The 17,072-nt window shown below is 58.8% G+C and overlaps 1 protein-coding gene across 1 annotated transcript in view; it reads left to right on the top strand.

The window, feature by feature from the left end:
- The first annotated feature begins 12,299 nt into the window (after positions 1-12,299).
- LOC140427150 (DAP3-binding cell death enhancer 1-like) overlaps positions 12,300-17,072 on the top strand; it is a 48,868-nt gene continuing 44,095 nt past the window's right edge. The window contains exon 1 of the mRNA XM_072512699.1: positions 12,300-12,399. Within this exon, the coding sequence (XP_072368800.1) occupies positions 12,369-12,399 (31 nt within the window). The 5' untranslated portion in view covers positions 12,300-12,368. The remainder of the gene's footprint in view (positions 12,400-17,072) is intronic.

The following is a 17,072-nucleotide window of genomic DNA, read 5'->3' as shown; positions in this document are numbered from 1 at the left end:
CCACATGACCCCTAATGCATACTACCACATTCACCCCTTGTTAAAAATGAACCCGGCGGGGTGGTGCTTCGCATGGTGGTAGGGGTTTACAAGGCTGGTCCTGGGAGGAAAAAAACTTTTGCATGTCATTACAGTGCCCTACACTGGGCTATGTACAGGGTTTTTTTGTCTTGAACTATTTACAGTATTCGTAAGAGGGAAAAGGGAAAAAAAACATTCTCGTTAAAGTCCACAACATTCTAGTGTTACACTGATGCCACGAGTCGGGCGGGCGGTCTGGTCATCCTTGTCGATCGCCTCAGCCCCAGTGGTGGTGGTGCTTGTTCCAGTGTTGTCGCCTCCGGGAGCTTTACGGTTTCTGCTTCAGCTTCACTTCTGGTCGGACCTGGGAGGAGGACCGATCCTCCCGGGAAGGGGGCTGTCGCGGGGTGCGCCGGTGGCAGGGAGGGGGTGATTGGTGTCGAGGGGGTGTGTGTGTTGCCGGCGGGCGCCAGATCTCGCAGGGAGACCGTGTCCTGTCGGCCGTCGGGGTACTCCACGTAGGAGTACTGCGGGTTCGCGTGGAGGAGGTGAACCCTCTCGACCAACGGGTCCGACTTGTGCGCCCGCACATGTTTCCGGAGCAAGATGGGTCCTGGGGCCGCCAGCCAGGTCGGCAGCGACGTTCCAGAGGAGGACTTCCTGGGGAAGACAAGGAGGCGCTCATGAGGCGTTTGTTTAGTAGTGGTACACAGTAGCGACAGGGTGGAGTGGAGGGCGTCCGGGAGGACCTCCTGCCACCGTGAAACTGGGAGATCCCTGGACCGTAGGGCCAGTAGGACGGTCTTCCAGACCGTGCCGTTCTCCCTCTCTACTTGCCCGTTCCCCCGGGGGTTGTAGCTGGTCGTCCTGCTCGAGGCTATACCCTTGCTGAGCAGGAACTGGCGCAGGTCGTCACTCATGAAGGAGGACCCCCTGTCGCTATGGACGTATGCGGGGCAACCGAACAGTGTGAATATGGTGTTAAGGGCTTTAATGACTGTGGCCGCTGTCATGTCAGGGCAGGGGATGGCGAAGGGGAAACGGGAGTACTCGTCCACCACGTTCAGGAAGTATGTGTTGCGGTCGGTGGAGGGGAGGGGCCCTTTGAAATCCAGACTGAGGCGTTCAAAGGGACGGGAAGCCTTGATCAGGTGCGCACTATCCGGCCTGAAAAAATGCGGTTTGCACTCTGCGCAGATGTGGCAGTTCCTTGTGACTGTACGGACCTCCTCCACGGAGTAGGGGAGGTTGCGGGACTTTATAAAATGGTAGAACCGAGTGACCCCCGGGTGGCAGAGGTCCTCGTGGAGGGTTTGGAGACGGTTAATTTGTGCGTTGGCACATGTGCCGCGGGATAGGGCATCGGACGGCTCGTTCAGCTTTCCGGGACGGTACAAGATCTCATAGTTGAAGGTGGAGAGCTCGATCCTCCACCTTAAGATCTTGTCATTTTTAATTTTGCCCCGCTGTGCATTATCGAACATGAAAGCTACCGACCGTTGGTCAGTGAGGAGAGTGAATCTCCTGCCGGCCAGGTAATGCCTCCAATGTCGCACAGCTTCCACTATGGCTTGGGCTTCCTTTTCCACTGAGGAGTGGCGGATTTCTGAGGCGTGGAGGGTTCGGGAGAAAAAGGCCACGGGTCTGCCCGCTTGGTTAAGGGTGGCCGCTAGAGCTACATCGGAGGCGTCGCTCTTGACCTGGAAGGGGAGGGACTCGTCGATGGCGCGCATCGTGGCCTTTGCGATATCCGCTTTGATGCGGCTGAAGGCCTGGCAAGCCTCTGTCGACAGAGGGAAGGTCGTGGTCTGTATTAGGGGGCGGGCCTTGTCTGCGTACTGGGGGACCCACTGGGCGTAATATGAAAAGAACCCCAGGCAGCGTTTTAGGGCTTTTGAGCAGTGAGGGAGGGGAAATTCCATGAGGGGGCGCATACGTTCGGGGTCGGGGCCTATTATCCCATTGCGCACTACATATCCCAAGATGGCTAGCCGGTTTGTGCAAAAAACGCACTTGTCCTCGTTGCATGTGAGGTTCAAGGCTTTAGCGGTCTGGAGGAATTTTTGGAGACTGGCGTCGTGGTCCTGCTGATCGTGGCCGCAGATGGTTACGTTGTCGAGATACGGGAACGTGGCCTGCAACCCGTGTTGATCAACCATTCGGTCCATCTCCCGTTGGAAGACCGAGACCCCGTTTGTGACGCCAAATGGGACCCTTAGGAAGTGGTATAATCGCCCGTCTGCCTCGAAGGCTGTGTACTTGCGGTCACTTGGGCGGATGGGGAGCTGATGGTAGGCGGACTTGAGGTCCACGGTGGAGAAGACCTTATATTGGGCAATTCAATTGACCATGTCGGATATGCGGGGGAGAGGGTACGCATCTAGCTGTGTGTACCTGTTGATGGTCTGGCTATAGTCTATGACCATCCTTTGTTTCTCCCCTGTCTTTACTACTACCACCTGTGCTCTCCAGGGACTATTGCTGGCCTGGATTATGCCTTCCTTCAGTAGCCGCTGGACTTCGGACCGAATAAATGTCCGGTCCTGGGCGCTGTACCGTCTGCTCCTCGTGGCGACGGGTTTGCAATCCGGGGTGAGGTTTGCAAACAAGGATGGGGGCTCAACCTTGAGGGTTGCGAGGCCGCAGATAGTGAGTGGGTGTATTGGGCCGCCGAATTGGAAAGTTAGGCTCTGCAGATTGCACGGGAAGTCTAATCCCAGTAATGTGGGTGCGCAGAGTTGGGGAAGGACGTAGAGCCTGTAGTTTTTAAACTCCCTCCCTTGCACCGTTAGGGTCACTATGCAGAAGCCTTTGATCTGTACGGAGTGGGATCCTGCAGCTAGGGAAATCTTTTGCGCACTGGGACGGATGGTCAAAAAACAGCGTCTTACCGTGTCGGGGTGGATGAAGCTTTCTGTGCTCCCGGAGTCGACCAGGCATGGTGTCTCGTGTCCGTTGATCAGCACCGTTGTTGTCGTCGTCTGGAGCGTCCGGGGCCGTGCTTGGTCCAGCGTCATTGAGGCCAGACGTGGTCGTAGTGCTTCAGCGTCTTCCTCGAACCCCGTGGAGCCGTCGATGCTGGGGTCCATTGTTGCCGTCCAAGATGGCGGCGGGGGTGGACAAAATGGCCGCCCCCATGCGTCGCGCAGGGCTGGGGGGTCCCAAGATGGCGGCGCCCCTCCTCCCCTCATGGTGGCCGGGACCCAAAATGGCGGCGCCTGCGGGTCGCACATGGGGCGCTGGGGGGGTTGGGGAGCGTTTGGAACGCGCAGGACTCCTTCTTCTCCGGGGACAGCGGCGACCCCCCGGGACCGGCACACAGCCACGAAATGGCCCTTTTTCCCGCAGCTCTTGCAAATCGCTGCGCGGGCCGGGCAGCGGTGCCGGGGGTGTTTCGCCTGGCAGCAGAAATAGCAGCGGGCTCCCCCGGGACGACTTGGCGTCTGAACCGCGCAAGCCTGTGGGGGGGGGGGGGGGGTTTGTCGCGACAGGGGTCCACGGAGCCCAAGGGGCTGCCGCGCGGTCGGGGCCGTACGCGCGGGCGTTTCGCGCGGCCACATCTAGTGAGGCTGCAAGGGCCCGTGCCTCTGAGAGTCCTCGCGACTCTTTTTCTAAAAGTCTTTGGCGGATTTGGGGAGAGTTCATACCAGCCACAAACGCATCGCGAATTACCATGTCCGTGTGTTCAATCGCGTTTACCGGCGGGCAGCTGCAGGCCCGTCCCAAAATTAGCAGCGCGGCGTAGAATTCGTCTAGCGATTCTCCGGGACTTTGCCGTCTCGTTGCGAGTTGTTGGCGTGCGTAGATCTGGTTCACTGGGCGAACATAGATGCTCTTTAGTGCTGCGAACGCCGTCTGGAAATCCTCTGCGTCTTCTATGAGAGGGTAAATTTCCGGGCTTACCCTCGAGTGCAGGACCTGTAGTTTCTGGTCTTCTGTGACCCGGCCGGGGGCCGTTCGGAGGTAGGCTTCGAAACAAGTCTGCCAGTGTTTAAAAACTGCTGCTGAGTTCACTGCGTGGGGGCTGATCCTCAGGCATTCCGGGACGATCCTGAGCTCCATAGTCCTTTAAGCACGCTTAATAAATTGTAGCGCACAAAGACTCCCGAGAGACGAATAGAGGTGAAGTCGATGAGGCTTTATTAAGCGTGACTCGTTCCCCGCAGTTAAGCAACAGACTGGATCTGCGGGGAGAATTCCTGGTTCTTATACTCCGCCTTCAGGGCGGAGCTAGAGATCAACAGCCAACCAGGACCCGGGATCTGTCAGCCAATGACATCACGGCTTCACAGTCCCACATGACCCCTAATGCATACTACCACACCCCCCTCCCAAGAACCCCCCCTACAAAAACATCCCCCAACATCCCTCCCTCCACCCCCTCTTGCTCGCCTTGTAGGTCCATTGAAGCCTGCTATCCAGGCTCCAACGTCCGCAGTCCTCCTCTCACCTCACCCCCGTTCACTAACTGACTCTAGTTAGCTAGCGCGGGTGGCTCCTCCCCGCCAATACCTCTCGCCCCCTTCCGCCCAGTCCCAGAGAAAGAAACACCAAAACAAACCCAACAATCCAACCCCTACAATTCACTAACATAACATTTAACCGTCGCAACACAGAACGCCATTAACTTGAACTCTGTAACAATGCAAAGAGAAGTAAATTTCAATATAAATCAGTAAAAAGAAAGTTGTAACATTTGTACATTTTCCAGCCGCTCAAACACAGTCCATAGTCTCTCTTCCAGTTCCGCTCTTCACGTCTGTCCCAAGCCTTCTGCCCTCACGAACGCCTCAACCGCCTCCGCTGTCTCAAAATAAAAGTCTTTGGCTTTATATGTTACTCTCAACTTCGCCGGGTACACCACACCAAATCGCACCCCCTTCTTGTACACAGCTGCCTTCACTCGCCCAAACGCCGCTCGTCTTTTTGCCAACTCCACCGTCCAGTCCTGGCAGATCCGAACCGCAGTACCATCCCAGAGCACCTCACGCTTCTGCTTCGCCCAGCTTAATACCTTCTCCTTCATGCAAAACTTATGGAAGCAGATAATTACTGCCCTTGGCGGCTCGTTCACTTTGGGCTTCGGCCTTAATGACCGATGAGCTCGGTCTAGCTCGTACAGGGTGGGGTTCTCACCCTCCCCCATCAGCTCCACCAACTTCTTAGCGAAGTATTGCGTCGGCCTTGGGCCCTCTGTCCCTTCGGGCAAGCCCACAATTCTCAAATTGTGCCGCCTTGAGCGGTTTTCCAAATGTTCCAGCTTTGCTCGGAGCCCTCTGTTAACCTCCACCACCCTCCGCAGCTCGTCCCCCATCGAGGTGACCTGGTCGCTGTGTCGTGTCACGGCCTCCTCCACCTCCTTCACCTTCTCGCCCTGCTCTCTCACCTCGGCCAATGCCTTTGCCACCTCCACCCTGATCGGGCCGATTGCCTCCTCCAACAATGACTTCACCATGACCACCATCTCTTTCCTCAGGATCTCCATGTGCCTCACCAAACGTTTTTCCAGCTCCACCACCATCACCTCGGTCATCTTCTCCACCGTAAGTAGTGCGGCCCTGCCTTGCAGTTCGACTTCTGCCATCCTGTCAACACTTTTGCTTTTGCTCGTCTTCTCCTTCAGCGGCGAAGCCGCGTTTCCTCCTTTCTTCGACGCTGCTTTTCGCATCTTTTAGCGGCTTATTGTTTTTTATCTTCTTTCCTTTCTCCTCTCTTCCCCCTTCACCCTCTTGCCCTTCATCAATCTGACATTCTTCTTATTTGAAAAAAAAACTTTTACCAAACTTCCATAAATCTTCTTTCTTTCTCCTCTACATTCACCCAGGACCAGGCTTCAACCTTCTTTTTCCTAGGTGGGAGCCATCCTATGTGGAGCACCCTCCCTACATGGCGCTCGGGCCTGCTGCCTCCTCTTCGAAGCTCCGCCCCCGCTGCTCTGACCTGCCGGGGCCGGCACCTCAGCCCCCGCCGCCCGACACCCGCGCGGGGTTCTTCGCCGGCTTTTAAACCGGCCCCGCTGGCTGCTCGTGGCGGCCCCAAAGGCCGACGATAGTCGGGGGGTGCGTGAAGACGCGGGGATTTCCCCGAAATCGCCGCGAATCGCGGCCAACGGCGGGAGCTCGTTTTTTTGCGGCCGCCCTGCTCGCCCACCCCACCGGAAGTCCCCGATGCTGGTGTTTATGTAGTTACATTGTGTACCTTCTGTTGCTCTATTATGTATTTTCTTTTCATGGACTTAATGATCTGTTTGAACTGCTCGCAGAAAAATACTTGTGGTGAATATATTACGGATACCATTCACCATTGTATTGCATTACATTGCAATGTATTATGTTATGTTTGCCATGATATTCAAACACACACATCATGATAGACACACCAACAGACAAATCAGAACACACAACACCACAACCAATCACAGACAAAGACAGGAAACATATAAAAGCACAAACACGACACCTGGTGGACAGTATTAGCTGGAGACAAGGACAAGGACAGACCTGCTACACGACACACTCAGGGAGTCAGCACGTGCAGAGTATCCAGAACGAACTGTATATAAGAGTTAAAATAAAATAGAGTTGTACCACATACAACTGTGTTGGCTCATCTGTGCACCAGAGCACCCAACACCACATGGTACAGGAGTGGATCGATACCTGCCGGCATACCTCAGTGTACAGAGACAACCAGCAGTGCCCAGGCAAAATGTTACAGCTCCCGGTTCCGCAGCCGCTCCAGTGCCACGGCAATCTCCACGAAAACTGGCGGCGATTCCCGCAAGTGTTCGAATTGTTCCTGGTGGCAGCTGAACTCCAAGACCTGGATGATAGTGAAAAAATTGAATTTCTCCTCACCATCGCCGGTGCAAGGGCAAGAGAAATATTCACAAGGTTCAGGTTCTTCAGGAGGCAGCAAAGGTACGATTACCAGGCAGTCCTGGACAAATTCTCCAAGTACTGTGAAGAAAACGCAATCCAATCGGCAAGTAAAGGTAAGAAAAGCGGCAGTACTCACCTCGTGGCCGGGATCCCGGAGCCCGAATTCCCAGAGGCCGAAATCCCGGGCCTGAGAGAGGGCTGGGTCGAGGTCGGCGGCCATCTTGCTAAAGGTATCACGCTTGCACAGTTACGCGAGCAGTGCGCAGAACCGGAAGTTTCGTTTGCGCATGCGCGAGATGCTGCGCATGCGCAGTCAAGAAAACGGCCATCGGTAAAGGAACAGCGATCTGAGTATGCGCAGTCGCTTCCTACGTGCTACATACCGAGCGTCAGGATGTCAGAGGCCCCAGACCGCACCAATTTAAAGGGGAAACGTCCCAAATCCAATTTAAAAGGGAAACGTCCCAAATCAAAAAAACAAAAATCTGTTAAAGCTGTAAAACAACCTTCCCTCACCTGGAATGACAGCACATTGCCGCAAATTGACCCAGGAGATGAATTTGACCTCCGAAGAACCCCCCGACAAGCAGTTACCTACGCACAAGCCGATGATTCCGACCTCGAATACTTCGATGATGATCTTTACAGTGTTTCGGGACCTCGCGAGCCCAATGATAGCTCCGTGGTCCTATACGACTATGACTCGGACGAACCTTTTGTGTTGCACATTGGCGACCCCCACATTGAATCCGACGCAGATGCGGATTCATTTTTCGGATTTGAAGATCTTCAACCCAGCAGATATGACATCCCAACTTATCAGTGCCGGATGATGCTGCAGCCTGACATTAACAGACAGGGAGCGGTGCAAGCACACGGAGAGCGCCCTGCTGCCACACAGAGCGTGGTCCACGTCCCGCTCAGCGTTCCCGACTCTATGAAAGAAGACATGCAAGACTCCAGAGTGCAGTCCTTGCATGAACAAGTGACTCCAGAGTCACAAGCCTCCACAGCGATCTCGTGGACAGACTCCACAAAAGAAAAAACGCTTGACTCCGATGCGCAGTCCTTGCAGGAACAAGACCACGAGGGTCTAGCAACCTCTCCTGACCAACCAGCGGCAAGTCTGCCATGCTCACGTGAACAGCGCGAAGGCTATGACAGCCTACCACGCTCCACTGCACAGCAGCATGACCATGACGGTCTCTCATGCTACAATGAAGGGCACAGCGCTGATGACTGTTCAAGCCCAACTGAAGACAAGCCAAAGGAATCTCCTCTTCCAAGCCCGAAGGAAAAAGGTTCATGCGCTGACCTTCATTGTAGCCGAACAGAGATTAATAATGCTGCACGGTCACAGAAGGATACTGAGGATTTGCTAAAGAAATTACCTGTATGTTTAACTTGCAAGGAGCAGACTGAGAATTGCCAGTGTTTTAGTACGAAAAAAAAAAATGGACAAGACATTGATCCTCAGTTAATGGAAATAACACAACCTGAATCATACCTACAGCAGGGACAAATGTCTCCCTTCAACTCAACACCGCAGAGTCCCAACTTCGGAGACCAGCAGTTAGTCAGTAATGACTCTTCAAACCTTGAGGGGAACATTAACTGCATTGAATCTAAACACACTCCACTGATCAATGAGCAGAACATTGGAGCAAGAATCCCGAGGACACCGACATCGAGTAGCCAGGTAACGAATTTAAAACCCACAGCAGTTTCAAGTGAACCAAGTGTGCTTTCCACTAATGGTGAAGATGCAGATAAGGTCGACCCGATTATCCATTGTACCACACTAACCCCAGTGATGAAGCAGTTATGTATGGGGAGTATAATGTGGGCAATTGAGAACAGTAAAAGAGAGACTGTGACCATGCCAGTCCCAGCAAAATCAGACCCAGAGACCATGAAGGCATGTACATTAGACAAAGATACATATGATGTACCAAGTTGAACACTATACTTGGAGTATAGTGTTCAACTTGGAGTATAGTGTTCAATTCTGGTCGCCACACTACCAGAAGGATGTGGAGGCTTTAGAGAGGGTGCAGAAGAGATTTACCAGAATGTTGCCTGGTATGGAGGGCATAAGCTATGAGGAGCGATTGAATAAACTCGGTTTGTTCTCACTGGAACGAAGGAGGTTGAGGGGCGACCTGATAGAGGTATACAAAATTATGAGGGGCATAGACAGAGTGGATAGTCAGAGGCTTTTCCCCAGGGTAGAGGGGTCAATTACTAGGGGGCATAGGTTTAAGGTGAGAGGGGCAAGGTTTAGAGTAGATGTACGAGGCAAGTTTTTTACGCAGAGGGTAGTGGGTGCCTGGAACTCACTACCGGAGGAGGTAGTGGAAGCAGGGACGATAGGGACATTTAAGGGGCATCTTGACAAATATATGAATAGGATGGGAATAGAAGGATACGGACCCAGGAAGTGTAGAAGATTGTAGTTTAGTCGGGCAGTATGGTCGGCACGGGCTTGGAGGGCCGAAGGGCCTGTTCCTGTGCTGTACATTTCTTTGTTCTTTGTTCTTTGAGAAGAAAAGTGAAACGGAATGTTCTTTGGAAAATAGTACAATGTCGATAGAAACATTGGATCCTATATTCGAGACCATACATATGGGAGAATTTGGGGGTAATAAACAAGGTTCTGCAATGTCTGGGGGAAGATTCAAAATTCCAAAGAAGAAAAGCCCAAATGAAGGACAACGGCAAGACAATGACAGTCCACCGACATGGTGTGCACCACCAGATGAAAACTCTGACAATTTACCCAACCCTAGTGAACAGCAAGCTGCTAATGAGGATCTATCCACGGGATGAGAGACGAGTGACGACAGCATCCCACTTCCCATGCAAAAGGTGCAAGGTGACAGACCTCGCCTAGTGCGTACCGAGGCACTCGACGATCACGGTGGGACCACTGACGACTGCGGTGGCGGCGCACCGCTTCCACCCTCGATGGCTCGAGCCTCTCCACTGGTCGGTGCATTCCTGCATGTTCCGACTCCAGAAGTGCAGCTTCAGGGAATCTCGGCTGCCTCCAGTGAACCTGTTGGGACTCCGGGCGGAGAGCATCGATGGAAGGCAGACCGGACTCCAGATGGGGAGCAGCCAAGCGCCGACTCTGATTCGCATACGCCAGACATTGCTCCGGATGGGCGGTGGCGCGGCCTCGGTGATGGTACGCTCAGGGTGACGGCGGATGCCACGGCGACAGGGAATGGATCGCGTGGCAGTCCCACTGGGTCGGCAGTGGCGACCAGCACCGGTGGTCCAAGACGGACACACCAATTCGCGCCATCGCCAGACGTTGATGCGAGCAACAATTCTCTCTCCAAGGCGACATGCTTCGACGTTTCTCTGCGGAGTCGCCCTTCCGGCACAGCAGGCCGGAACCAGCGTGCACTGTCTCGGCCAACTTCCACATCTGGCACAGTCATCGCCTTGCATGACATTAGTGATGGTGCTTCTTCGATGGCAACGACCCATCGGTTACAAGATGCCGTCCACCACAAACATAAAAAGAAAAAAGACTCCACCTTGTTCCTGGTATGCAGGGCGGATGGATTGGTGTGCAGGCGCAATCAGCGAGCTTTGCGCCGCCTTCCACGCTCGCAACTGAACCATACGCACACGCCGGATCCTCCACTGGTTCCCAAGGATGACTTCGTGGAGATGCCACGGATCATGCCCCTTCCATCGCCACCCGTGACCAGGCCACAGCAGCTAAAATCCTCCCCATGCAGAAGCTAAGGCTGTTTCTGGGACCTTGCCACCTGTCAAATCCAGGGCAAACTTTATTGAAGCAGACAAGTATTTTCTCCCTTTTGAGTTGGCATGCCAGTCGAAATGTCCCCGCATAGTCAGCACATCATCTGACTGTTTACAGAAATTAATTGATAGAATTATAGAGACAATATGTGGTTGTTCTCAAAGACCACAAACGGACGAAGGTGTTCAGTTGCAGATAATTAAGGCCTTACTAACTACAGTAACATCTCAGCACATAGAAATACACGAAGGAACTGTGTTACAGGCTGTTAGAACGTGCTACAATATTCACCTGGCCAGCAAAAAAAAAACTTAGTAAACCAAACCACAGCCAAGGCAACACTAACAAAGATGTTGAATGTTATATTTGCACGAATGAAAAACCAAGCACTGCACGAAGTACAACAAATGGAAAAGTAGAGACTTCGGCAACCACATCACCTCCAACAGTCCAATGTGAACCAGTGTGAACCCAAATCTCCACAGCTGAACCGGCTTGAGGACCAGCCTATTCTTGAGGCGGTCACCCATTAGACTGGACTTATAACGCTGTTCATACGTTAAAAAAAGTTAAACACTTCAGTATTATAACCTGTTGTTGTTTATCGTTCCAGATATCGTCTGACCGGACCACTGTTCAAGTTGTTTTTTTTTCTCTCGCATTCATGTTTTGTTATGGTACAACCTTGTTAGTGTGACGCACCCGACATCGCCCCATGTAAATAGTTACGTCATATACACACGCTGTACACAACACACACTCTTAGATGCACTCACGACACGATTATATTGATGACCACGTAGGCACATATCTTTGCAAAAAAGGGGGGGGATGTCATGATATTCAAACACACACATCATGATAGACACACCAACAGACAAATCAGAACACACAACACCACAACCAATCACAGACAAAGACAGGAAACATATAAAAGCACAAACACGACACCTGGTGGACAGTATTAGCTGGAGACAAGGACAGACCTGTTACACGACACACTCAGGGAGACAGCACGTGCAGAGTATCCAGAACGAACTGTATATAAGAGTTAAAATAAAATAGAGTTGTACCACATATAACTGTGTTGGCTCATCTATGCACCAGAGCACCCAACACCACAATGTTGATGCCATTGTGGGCTCCACCAGTGGCTCCGCCCCCTCGGGGGTGGTATATAAACCTGCAGCCTGTAGGCAGCACTCAATACAGTGCAGCCAGGCACAGATCCAGCTGATTAAAACCACTGTTCACTTCTACTCAATGTCTCGTGTGAATTGATGGTTGCATCAATACTTTTCACTGTACCTCGGTATAAGGAACAATAAACAAATCCAAAATGAACTGTGTTCCTGCCCACAGATGCTGCCTGCCCTGCTGAGTTGTTCCAGTTGTTATTTTGTAGGTTTAACCTGTAATGGAGTCAATCAGCCAGTCCCTGGGGGTTTCCATGGAGACCAGCTCTGGCTCTGAGCTGACAGGGATGGGACCGGAAACCGGTAGGCGGAGCGTCGGCGCGGTGACGCCCTCCTGAACGCGGTCCCCGAGACAGCGAGAGAGGCTCCGGAAATGACGTCTGGGTCAGCCTGCGTCGTGACGTAATACGCTCAGGGGGTCTTGCGGCTGGTCCCGGCTCCCGATTGGCGGAGAGGCCGCGTGACCCAGGCCCGAACGGCGGCTGCATCATGTGGAGGCTGAAGGCAGCGGCGGGCAGAGGTGAGAGGGTCAGGGGGAGGCAGAGGTGAGGGGGTCAGAGGGAGGCAGTCAGGGGGAGGCAGAGGTGAGGGGGTCAGGGGGAGGCAGAGGTGAGGGGGTCGGGGGGAGGCAGAGGTGAGGGGGTCGGGGGGAGGCAGAGGTGAGGGGGTCGGGGGGAGGCAGAGGTGAGGGGGTCGGGGGGAGGCAGAGGTGAGGGGGTCGGGGGGAGGCAGAGGTGAGGGGGTCGGGGGGAGGCAGAGGTGAGGGGGTCGGGGGGAGGCAGAGGTGAGGGGGTCGGGGGGAGGCAGAGGTGAGGGGGTCGGGGGGAGGCAGAGGTGAGGGGGTCGGGGGGAGGCAGAGGTGAGGGGGTCGGGGGGAGGCAGAGGTGAGGGGGTCGGGGGGAGGCAGAGGTGAGGGGGTCGGGGGGAGGCAGAGGTGAGGGGGTCGGGGGGAGGCAGAGGTGAGGGGGTCGGGGGGAGGCAGAGGTGAGGGGGTCGGGGGGAGGCAGAGGTGAGGGGGTCGGGGGGAGGCAGAGGTGAGGGGGTCGGGGGGAGGCAGAGGTGAGGGGGTCGGGGGGAGGCAGAGGTGAGGGGGTCGGGGGGAGGCAGAGGTGAGGGGGTCGGGGGGAGGCAGAGGTGAGGGGGTCGGGGGGAGGCAGAGGTGAGGGGGTCGGGGGGAGGCAGAGGTGAGGGGGTCGGGGGGAGGCAGAGGTGAGGGGGTCGGGGGGAGGCAGAGGTGAGGGGGTCGGGGGGAGGCAGAGGTGAGGGGGTCGGGGGGAGGCAGAGGTGAGGGGGTCGGGGGGAGGCAGAGGTGAGGGGGTCGGGGGGAGGCAGAGGTGAGGGGGTCGGGGGGAGGCAGAGGTGAGGGGGTCGGGGGGAGGCAGAGGTGAGGGGGTCGGGGGGAGGCAGAGGTGAGGGGGTCGGGGGAGGCAGAGGTGAGGGGGTCGGGGGGAGGCAGAGGTGAGGGGGTCGGGGGGAGGCAGAGGTGAGGGGGTCGGGGGGAGGCAGAGGTGAGGGGGTCGGGGGGAGGCAGAGGTGAGGGGGTCGGGGGGAGGCAGAGGTGAGGGGGTCGGGGGGAGGCAGAGGTGAGGGGGTCGGGGGGAGGCAGAGGTGAGGGGGTCGGGGGGAGGCAGAGGTGAGGGGGTCGGGGGGAGGCAGAGGTGAGGGGGTCGGGGGGAGGCAGAGGTGAGGGGGTCGGGGGGAGGCAGAGGTGAGGGGGTCGGGGGGAGGCAGAGGTGAGGGGGTCGGGGGGAGGCAGAGGTGAGGGGGTCGGGGGGAGGCAGAGGTGAGGGGGTCGGGGGGAGGCAGAGGTGAGGGGGTCGGGGGGAGGCAGAGGTGAGGGGGTCGGGGGTGGCAGAGGTGAGGGGGTCGGGGGGTGGCAGAGGTGAGGGGGTCGGGGGGTGGCAGAGGTGAGGGGGTCGGGGGGTGGCAGAGGTGAGGGGGTCGGGGGGTGGCAGAGGTGAGGGGGTCGGGGGGTGGCAGAGGTGGGGGGTCGGGGGGAGGCAGAGGTGAGGGGGTCGGGGGGGAGGCAGAGGTGAGGGGGTCGGGGGGAGGCAGAGGTGAGGGGGTCGGGGGGAGGCAGAGGTGAGGGGGTCGGGGGGAGGCAGAGGTGAGGGGGTCGGGGGGTGGCAGAGGTGAGGGGGTCGGGGGGAGGCAGAGGTGAGGGGGTCGGGGGGTGGCAGAGGTGAGGGGGTCGGGGGGTGGCAGAGGTGAGGGGGTCGGGGGGTGGCAGAGGTGAGGGGGTCGGGGGGTGGCAGAGGTGAGGGGGTCGGGGGGTGGCAGAGGTGAGGGGGTCGGGGGGTGGCAGAGGTGAGGGGGTCGGGGGGTGGCAGAGGTGAGGGGGTCGGGGGGTGGCAGAGGTGAGAGGGTCGGGGGGTGGCAGAGGTGAGAGGGTCGGGGGGTGGCAGAGGTGAGAGGGTCGAGGGGAGGCAGAGGTGAGAGGGTCGGGGGGGCAGTGGTGAGAGGGACGGGGAGGCAGAGGTGAGAGGGACGGGGGGAGGCAGAGGTGAGGGGGTCGGGGGGTGGCAGAGGTCGGGGGGTGGCAGAGGTGAGAGGGTCGAGGGGAGGCAGAGGTGAGAGGGTCGGGGGGGGGCAGTGGTGAGATGGACGGGGAGGCAGAGGTGAGAGGGACGGGGGGAGGCAGAGGTGAGGGGGTCGGGGGGTGGCAGAGGTCGGGGGGTGGCAGAGGTGAGGGGGTCGGGGGAGGCAGAGGTGAGGGGGTCGGGGGGTGGCAGAGGTGAGGGGGTCGGGGGGAGGCAGAGGTGAGGGGGTCGGGGGGAGGCAGAGGTGAGGGGGTCGGGGGGTGGCAGAGGTGAGGGGGTCGGGGGGTGGCAGAGGTGAGGGGGTCGGGGGGTGGCAGAGGTGAGGGGGTCGGGGGGTGGCAGAGGTGAGGGGGTCGGTGGGTGGCAGAGGTGAGGGGGTCGGGGGGTGGCAGAGGTGAGGGGGTCGGGGGGTGGCAGAGGTGAGGGGGTCGGGGGGAGGCAGAGGTGAGGGGGTCGGGGGGAGGCAGAGGTGAGGGGGTCGGGGGGAGGCAGAGGTGAGGGGGTCGGGGGGAGGCAGAGGTGAGGGGGTCGGGGGGAGGCAGAGGTGAGGGGGTCGGGGGGAGGCAGAGGTGAGGGGGTCGGGGGGAGGCAGAGGTGAGGGGGTCGGGGGGAGGCAGAGGTGAGGGGGTCGGGGGGAGGCAGAGGTGAGGGGGTCGGGGGGAGGCAGAGGTGAGGGGGTCGGGGGGAGGCAGAGGTGAGGGGGTCGGGGGGAGGCAGAGGTGAGGGGGTCGGGGGGAGGCAGAGGTGAGGGGGTCGGGGGGAGGCAGAGGTGAGGGGGTCGGGGGGAGGCAGAGGTGAGGGGGTCGGGGGGAGGCAGAGGTGAGGGGGTCGGGGGGAGGCAGAGGTGAGGGGGTCGGGGGGAGGCAGAGGTGAGGGGGTCGGGGGGAGGCAGAGGTGAGGGGGTCGGGGGGAGGCAGAGGTGAGGGGGTCGGGGGTGGCAGAGGTGAGGGGGTCGGGGGGTGGCAGAGGTGAGGGGGTCGGGGGGTGGCAGAGGTGAGGGGGTCGGGGGGTGGCAGAGGTGAGGGGGTCGGGGGGTGGCAGAGGTGAGGGGGTCGGGGGGTGGCAGAGGTGAGGGGGTCGGGGGGAGGCAGAGGTGAGGGGGTCGGGGGGAGGCAGAGGTGAGGGGGTCGGGGGGAGGCAGAGGTGAGGGGGTCGGGGGGAGGCAGAGGTGAGGGGGTCGGGGGGTGGCAGAGGTGAGGGGGTCGGGGGGAGGCAGAGGTGAGGGGGTCGGGGGGTGGCAGAGGTGAGGGGGTCGGGGGGTGGCAGAGGTGAGGGGGTCGGGGGTGGCAGAGGTGAGGGGGTCGGGGGGTGGCAGAGGTGAGGGGGTCGGGGGGTGGCAGAGGTGAGGGGGTCGGGGGGTGGCAGAGGTGAGGGGGTCGGGGGGTGGCAGAGGTGAGGGGGTCGGGGGGTGGCAGAGGTGAGGGGGTCGGGGGGTGGCAGAGGTGAGGGGGTCGGGGGGTGGCAGAGGTGAGAGGGTCGGGGGGGTGGCAGAGGTGAGAGGGTCGGGGGGTGGCAGAGGTGAGAGGGTCGGGGGGTGGCAGAGGTGAGAGGGTCGAGGGGAGGCAGAGGTGAGAGGGTCGGGGGGGCAGTGGTGAGAGGGACGGGGAGGCAGAGGTGAGAGGGACGGGGGGAGGCAGAGGTGAGGGGGTCGGGGGGTGGCAGAGGTCGGGGGGTGGCAGAGGTGAGAGGGTCGAGGGGAGGCAGAGGTGAGAGGGTCGGGGGGGGGGCAGTGGTGAGAGGGACGGGGAGGCAGAGGTGAGAGGGACGGGGGGAGGCAGAGGTGAGGGGGTCGGGGGGTGGCAGAGGTCGGGGGGTGGCAGAGGTGAGGGGGTCGGGGGGAGGCAGAGGTGAGGGGGTCGGGGGGTGGCAGAGGTGAGGGGGTCGGGGGGAGGCAGAGGTGAGGGGGTCGGGGGGAGGCAGAGGTGAGGGGGTCGGGGGGTGGCAGAGGTGAGGGGGTCGGGGGGTGGCAGAGGTGAGGGGGTCGGGGGGTGGCAGAGGTGAGGGGGTCGGGGGGTGGCAGAGGTGAGGGGGTCGGGGGGTGGCAGAGGTGAGGGGGTCGGGGGGTGGCAGAGGTGAGGGGGTCGGGGGGTGGCAGAGGTGAGGGGGTCGGGGGGTGGCAGAGGTGAGGGGGTCGGGGGGTGGCAGAGGTGAGGGGGTCGGGGGGTGGCAGAGGTGAGGGGGTCGGGGGGTGGCAGAGGTGAGAGGGTCGGGGGGTGGCAGAGGTGAGAGGGTCGAGGGGAGGCAGAGGTGAGAGGGTCGGGGGGGGGCAGTGGTGAGAGGGACGGGGAGGCAGAGGTGAGAGGGACGGGGGGAGGCAGAGGTGAGAGGGACAGGTGAGAGGGACAGGGGAGGGATTTGGGGTCTAGGGCATAGGGGAACGGTTTGGGGCATCGGGGTGGGGTTGGGGTCATGGGAAGGAGTTTAGGGGGTGGGGTCATTTGGGAGGGTTTTGGGGTCTAGGGGTGGGTTTTGGGTTCTAGGCGGGGTTTGAGGGCATAGGGGAAGGGTTGAGTCATGGGAGGAGTGTGGGGTTTGGAGTCTAGGGGTGGGGTTTGGGTCTAGGTGGGGTTTGAGGGCATAGGGGAAGGGTTGAGTCATGGGGAGGAGTGTGGGGTTTGGAGTCTCGGGGTGGGGTTTGATGTTTGGGGTCATG

This window comes from Scyliorhinus torazame, chromosome 7 (assembly GCF_047496885.1).
Source record: "Scyliorhinus torazame isolate Kashiwa2021f chromosome 7, sScyTor2.1, whole genome shotgun sequence".
NCBI lineage: Eukaryota > Metazoa > Chordata > Chondrichthyes > Carcharhiniformes > Scyliorhinidae > Scyliorhinus > Scyliorhinus torazame.
Note: the sequence above shows the minus strand (reverse complement) of the source record. Positions and strands in the feature narration are given on the sequence as shown.